The following is a 6919-nucleotide window of genomic DNA, read 5'->3' as shown; positions in this document are numbered from 1 at the left end:
ATGCCCAGGGCTGGTCCAAGCCCTGAGCCTGAGCAGAGCTCGTGATCAAAGCCTGCCAGATGCCTGCTGGGTGGCTTTGATCTCCCTGACACACTGCTGAAGAGTATCTGGGTTAAATGCAGGGGTCAGCGCAGCTCTTCGTATCTACTGGCCCCTGGTGCCAGCCTGATAGCAAAACCCAGCGTGGGAGATGCCGAGGGCATCCTGTGCACACAGCCACTGTCCCCAACACGGAGGCACATTAGTGGGTTGCATTGGGACACCTGAGAGTGACAGGGCTGGCAGGACCCACCCGGGCTAACCCTGAGCGTAGCTGCAGCATCCCGTCCCCTCCAGGCTGTGGGGCACCCCCTGAGCCCCCCACCTCCTCTGCAGGGGCACGGGCTACCTGCCAGCATGCATGGTTACCAGACAAGGCTAAAGGACCCCTCCTTCTCCCCCATCGCTATTTAGCACCTTCCCTCTGTGCACCCCCAATTAGCCCCCTGCATCCTCACAGCCCCCTTCAGCCCTGGAAACACATCGAGATTCATGTCACGTGGATGTCACCTGCAGCATCTCTGAGCAGGGTTCAGCCAAACGCTTTCTTAAAGGATACTGCGATGCACTTATTTTTACAAAGTGTATTTCCTGGAGGGTCATGGGCTGTAGGGCACGTGCCAGGATTTACCTCTAGAGCCCATGAGCTGGAATGCTCCTTGCCTGAATTGCAGCCTTGCCCTCTCGCTGCTCTGAGGGTTGCAGGGGACAGTCATGAGCATCCTCCAAATGGGTTTGTCTGGGTGAGTTGGAGGTCAGCAGTTTGGGGTGACTTCACTCCTCCCTGCAGGGCGTTAACTCTGGAACTTAATGATCACACTGGACAATGCTGAATGTCCTCTTGAGGTGGTGATCCAGCTGTCCCAATTGTCTCAGGGCAGCAGAGCCCAGTGTCTTGCTGGGGGGTGAGGACTGGTTTGGGGAAGAGGGCGCTGGGTTCCTGCGGCTTTGCTCAGCACCAGCTGATGTTCGTTTCCTGCTGCTTTGAAGCAAAACTCAAGTGAACAGTGAGATGCACGGAGGTCAGCAGCACTGCTCTGCTGCTCGACTGCACCAAGCCTAGGTGGGTTTGGGTTGTCACTGGCTTGTGCAGTTGCTGTAAGGATCTGGACTTTTACACTTCCAGAGTGAATTTAGGGTCCCAGCTCTGTCCCCACAGTTTGGCATGGTGGGCAGCGGGCTCTCCCACTCCTCGGGCACATATTTTTCCAGGAAACCTCCTCTCTCACATCTGCCTTTCTTCTTTTGCAGAGAAAATCACTGATCGCCTTGGAAAAAGAAGACGAGGAGGAGAGAAATAAAACAATTGAAAGTTTGAAGACTGCACTGCGGACGAAACCAATGAGGTAATTCCCTTCTGTTTCCTGGCTTCGTCACTGTGGTCGTGGCTTTGGATTTGAGTTCTCTGGCAGCATGGGGAGTTAAATAGAAATATAAATGGGGGCTGCACAGGACAAGAGGCAAGGGCCCTGAAACACCACTTGCTTTTTTTCAATTCACTTCTTGGCATTTTTTTCCTTTTCCTTGGTCCTTTTAATGGCCAAGAGCCACCAGGGCCCCACATCTGTTCAGGCAAATCAGGCGACTTCTTTTTTTAAAAAATTTGCTTTTGTTCACACTGGAACAAAATGTAAAAATTCCTTCCAGATTGAATTAAAAAAAAAAAATCAAATTTTTGTTGGTCAACCAGGCCCTTTGTTTCAAGTTCAATTTTTCCTGCACTTTTTAAAGGAATAAAATCATATGAATTTTCAGGCTTTTATGAAATGCAAAAAAAAAAAAAGTATTGCTAGGAGGTTTTGATGGGGAGGATAAAGAAAGGGTGGGACTCTTAATGAATGTCTGTAGTTTTTCCTAAATTCGGTTTCTCTGGAGTCTGCGTGCACACATCTGCAAAACCTTTAAGATGCCTCAGGTCAACATTTTCTGATGGGAAAATGTTTCATTAAGAAACGCATGACCTGTTCTGCTTAGGAAAGAAATAAAATTGCTGTTGCTTGCAAATACATTCCCCTCTTCCATTTCTCTTTTGCAATGGTTCTGGTGATGGTACTCGGTAAGAAGTTCCCAGGGTCGAGGGTGAGCACCTGATTTCTGTGCAACCCAGACCTCCTGGGTGCTGGCTCTTCACAGTGTCTTGGGAGCAGGGCTGGTACCCAGCCATGAAACTTTCTGAAGTTATTAGAAGTGCTTTGTGAGTCTGTCTGAGTGGAAGTCAGAGGGTTGCAGCAGGCTCTCTAGATAATTTTACCTGTTGGACCTGCTTTTGCTCCCAGGGAAGTGAACATGAAATTTCCTATTGACTTTGGCTGGAAGAAGAGCAGGCTTTGAAGCAGAGAAATCAGTTTTCCCCCAGCCTGCAATTACCCCTTTTGTTGCTGCACATCAGCATGGCTTGTTTCAAATTAAAATCATCCCAGTGCTGGGATGTTCTTGGCTCATTTGCTTTCCGAGTCCGTGCCTTTTGCCAAACCAGAATACACCCAGCCTGGATGGCATCGGGCAGGGAGGTCCTAAAATGCTGGAGCAGCACGCAGTGCTGTGTCTGCCTGCTCTAGTGAATCTGCCTGGGGCACTGCCATGCGTTTGCTGTCTGCTTTCTATTTAGCGGCGTTATAAGTCATCATAAAAATCAGAAATCCCTTAAAATTGGTGAGATGTGTGCAAGGAAGGAGAAGGATGTGGATGGTGAGGCAGGAGAGGCAGCAGGAGGCAGAAAGTCCAACAGGCGTCACAGACGTGGGCTAGGCTGACGTTGGGGTGTCTGTAGCTGATGAGAAGGCAACGCCAGGGCTTGGGAGCTTCTCCAGGTCCTGTGCAAAACTGGTCCCACATGAGTGGGATTTAAGACTGGGGTTGGGGACTGGGAAGGTTTTGCAGCAGGGTGGCAGCAGACTCCTGACCTCCACCCTGGGGCTTGTGCCGATGGATGCGTTAGCTGGTCTCTTCCAAACATCCTACCCTGGACAACCTTGTGCAGGTGCTGCCTGGTTGCCTATGCTACTGGACACTGATTAAATTGATTTTTGTAACCCTGGCTCTGGGCTGTAGGAGTCCTGCAGGCTTTCTGCTATCCAAAGTCCAGGAAAAATTATATAAGGATGTCTTGGGTTTACAACGACCTGTTTGAGGGTAAAAGGGTCCTTTAGCATTTGGTTTTAAAGCTAAAAAACTCTCTTTTTGACAGGTTTGTAACCCGGTTCATCGACCTGGATGGCTTGTCGTGTATTCTGAACTTTCTGAAAAGCATGGACTATGAGACGGCAGAGTCTCGAATACATACCTCGCTCATTGGATGTATAAAAGCACTAATGAACAACTCCCTGGGCCGGGCTCACGTCCTGGCCCATTCAGAGAGTATTAACGTAATCGCTCAGAGTCTGAGCACAGAAAATATTAAGACGAAGGTGGCAGTGCTGGAAATCATGGGCGCTGTGTGCCTGGTTCCTGGGGGCCACAAAAAGGTACTGGAGGCGATGCTGCACTACCAGAAATATGCCAGCGAACGGACCCGTTTTCAGGTACGTGGGTCTCGACTCACCCCTCAGCTCCTGAAGTTCAGCATTCCTGTTCTTTCCTCCTCATGGATATCTAAATGCTGCTTGCAAATGATTTATGATGGCCATTTGTGACTTAGATACTCTGAGGATTACCCCAGAACCATGTCTGATGAGATCTGCAGCTGAGCAAAGAATGAGAAACCAGTTATTTAAGGCAGCACCTCCCCCCCGCCCAAAAAAAATAAAAGCTTGCTTGTGCAGGGTTGCTGGGGTTGCAGCACATCAGGATGGGCTGATGTTAGCCGAAACGGGTGCTGGGGTGGGCTGCATTGGTCCATCACCATGGGGTTGGTACAGGGGCTGTAGGAGCATCACGGAGGAGTCGTCCCTGCACACATCCTCTGGCCAGGGCTGTCACCGGGCTTTTAACTGACATTGTGTGTTTGGCAGACGCTGATCAATGACTTGGACAAGAGCACGGGGCGGTATCGGGATGAAGTGAGCCTCAAGACAGCCATCATGTCCTTCATCAACGCGGTCCTGAGCCAGGGAGCAGGCGTGGTGAGCGCCGGGGCTCTTGGAGAGGGAGGTGGGTTGGTGGGTTTAGGAGGGTTTTATTTCTGAAGACATGTACCTTGCTTGATCCCATAACTGTCCCCTCACAGGAAAGCTTGGATTTCAGACTCCATCTGCGATATGAATTTCTCATGCTCGGGATTCAGCCAGTCATCGATAAACTAAGAGAGCACGAGAATTCAACCCTCGACCGGTGAGTCATGACCCCAGCCTGCTGGTTGGTTTTGCCCTTGCCTTGCACCCTTGATTTTTGCTTTCTGGACTTGGCCTTTGGGGAAAGCACGTGGGTCTAGACTGTCGATCTGGCCCCTCTTGAGGAAATAGAGGAAAAAGCCCGGCGCCGTTTCACTGCGCCCTAATGTAGGGTTGAGCTGGGAAGGATGTGGCATTGCAGGGCTGGGGGATGCTGCCAGCCCTTCTCCTCCTCTTCTCCTTTCCTTGGAAAGGCTGTAGTGATTGGGAACTCGACACTGAAGATCCAGTGGATGTTTCAAGTCCTGCTCGTCTCTGGGCTGCCGCTGGCTCGTGGGCTGCTCTGGAAGCTCTGCCAGACTGGCTGCCTGCAATTTATTAATTGTCACATTCCTATCTAATTTTAACAGTCTTTTTTCCCCCCTGCTTTCTTTCCTCAGGCACTTAGATTTTTTCGAAATGCTTAGAAATGAAGACGAACTGGAATTTGCCAAAAGATTTGAGCTGGTGAGTACAAACGTCTGCTGATGCTGACACTGACACTCAATGTCACCAGTTTCTTTTAAAAGCACCTACGTGGCCTGGGATGAACTGTGGTTTTTTGGATCAAATTTGGAGGTTGGAAATCTGTCTCCTGTGCCCCTCCATCCTACAGGCTGCTTCATCCCTGGCTGCCGACCAGAACCCTTTGCCCCTTGCAGGGCAGTGGGGCTTGTCTCTCCATCAGGCATGGGGTGGGCACGGCTCGTGGGGTTTGGAGCTGAGATTTGGGAAACAGGCAGTGCCGTCGCTGGTCCGATGGCCTGACCTCGCTTCGCTCCCATCCACAGGTCCACATTGACACCAAAAGTGCGACTCAGATGTTCGAGCTGACGAGGAAGAGGCTGACGCACACCGAGGCGTACCCGCACTTTATGTCCATCCTGCACCACTGTCTCCAAATGCCTTGTGAGTCACGGGGGAGGCGAGGAAACCCATGGATGCCCACATCTCCCTGCTGCACCCCTCAGCCTCTCCCGTTCTTCCCCTCCAGATAAAAGAAGCGGCAACACTGTCCAGTACTGGCTGCTGCTCGACAGGATCGTGCAGCAGATTGTCATCCAGAGTGACAAAGGGCAGGACCCTGACGCCACTCCCCTGGAAAACTTCAATATTAAAAACGTCGTCCGGATGTAAGTGCTCACCCCCCTTTTCTGGGGCTTTCTGCTGAGCGGCGCTGGGGCCACCACGGCTTCGCTGCTGCCCACTCTGGTGGGTGAGAGAGCCAGGGCTGGGGTTATCCCTGCCAGGCCGGCACCGCCTCGACCTCTGGAGCATGATGCGCAGGGGTATTAAGGTCGAGCTCTGTGTCCTTGGTGAGCCATTTCCCCTGACTGCTGCTGTCACTGTTCCTTATTCATGACTTACTGTCACCTGGGGATGTTTCTGCTCCTCAGTTGGACGATCCAGTGTCCCTGAAGCCGTCGAGATGGTGCTGCACCCCAGCCTGCAAAACGGAGCAGAGGTGTTGGAAATACCAGTTTAGGAGCCTTAAATCCCACAGTGCAGGCTTATTCAGTTGTGTTTCTTGCTAGTGATCACCACTGGTTTACCATGGTAGGATTGTCTCATTGCACTACTTGTCTTTTCCTTGTAGGTTAGTCAATGAAAATGAAGTGAAACAGTGGAAAGAGCAAGCAGAAAAAATGCGAAAAGGTGAGTGATGGAGAGAGACGCAGCATTAACTTTAACCTTAGCGTGCACAGCAAACTAAACAGATAATGTATACGAGTATTTAGCTGGATGGACCCTGCAGGCGTTATTGAGTGGCTGAGATAAGATCACGCTATGGGGTGAAGCACAGTGTTTAAAATAGTCATTTTTTCATGGAAAAGCCCTGGCCAAGGCACTAAGGCACAGCACACGGTCCCCTTTCGTAACTGCGCAGCTTCTCCGCAGGGCAGCACGGGGGTTAGTCCCCCACACGCTGCCTTGTGCCAGAAGGGAGCGTTTGTCACCCAAAAGTGGTCTCATGGGGCTGTTTCAGAGCATACCGAGCTTCAGCAGAAGCTGGAGAAGAAGGAGCGGGAGTGTGACGCCAAGGCCCAGGAGAAGGAAGAAATGATGCAGACGCTGAACAAGATGAAGGAGAAACTGGAGAAGGAGTCCAGTGAGCACAAGCAGGTCAAGCAGCAGGTGGCGGATCTCACGGCACAGCTCCATGAGATGAGCAGGGTGAGGTCCCCAACCTCCTCCCCAGTCCCAAACCCCCTGCAGACACCGTGGGGTGGTTTCTGGAGGGTGAGCTGCACACGGGGCTGAAAAAGGTGCTTGCTGGGAGGGTCACCAAAGATGTCTGTCCCTGGTGAGGGAGTGGTTCCATCTCTGGCTGCATCAGACCTCAGTCAGTAGTGCTTAAGCCTTTTAGTGCTTCCTATGCTGGTTAAATTTTGGCAAAAAAAATTTAAAAATCAGCATGGGGGCACTTATTGCATGGTATATCCTGTCTCTGTATGACCAATCTCCCCTCCTCTTTCTCTCCCAGAGAGCGATCTGTGCTGCCGTCCCTGGAGGACCTCCCTTGCCACCAGGAGCTCCTGGTGGCCCTTTCCCCTCTCCAGCTTCTGGATCCC

The 6919-nt window shown here is 51.4% G+C and overlaps 1 protein-coding gene across 1 annotated transcript in view; it reads left to right on the top strand.

The window, feature by feature from the left end:
• DAAM1 (dishevelled associated activator of morphogenesis 1) overlaps nucleotides 1–6915 on the top strand; it is a gene marked incomplete at its 3' end in the record, with an annotated part of 51980 nt that extends 45065 nt beyond the window's left edge. Inside the window, exons 5-14 of the mRNA XM_010085770.1 lie at nucleotides 1291–1385; nucleotides 3227–3560; nucleotides 3990–4100; nucleotides 4205–4308; nucleotides 4748–4814; nucleotides 5138–5255; nucleotides 5341–5479; nucleotides 5944–6002; nucleotides 6334–6521; nucleotides 6832–6915. Coding sequence (XP_010084072.1) covers nucleotides 1291–1385; nucleotides 3227–3560; nucleotides 3990–4100; nucleotides 4205–4308; nucleotides 4748–4814; nucleotides 5138–5255; nucleotides 5341–5479; nucleotides 5944–6002; nucleotides 6334–6521; nucleotides 6832–6915 — 1299 coding nt within the window. The remainder of the gene's footprint in view (nucleotides 1–1290; nucleotides 1386–3226; nucleotides 3561–3989; nucleotides 4101–4204; nucleotides 4309–4747; nucleotides 4815–5137; nucleotides 5256–5340; nucleotides 5480–5943; nucleotides 6003–6333; nucleotides 6522–6831) is intronic.
• Nucleotides 6916–6919: the final 4 nt, after the last annotated feature.

Source organism: Pterocles gutturalis, unplaced genomic scaffold, assembly GCF_000699245.1.
Source record: "Pterocles gutturalis isolate BGI_N339 unplaced genomic scaffold, ASM69924v1 scaffold21600, whole genome shotgun sequence".
Lineage (NCBI taxonomy): Eukaryota > Metazoa > Chordata > Aves > Pterocliformes > Pteroclidae > Pterocles > Pterocles gutturalis.
Note: the sequence above shows the minus strand (reverse complement) of the source record. Positions and strands in the feature narration are given on the sequence as shown.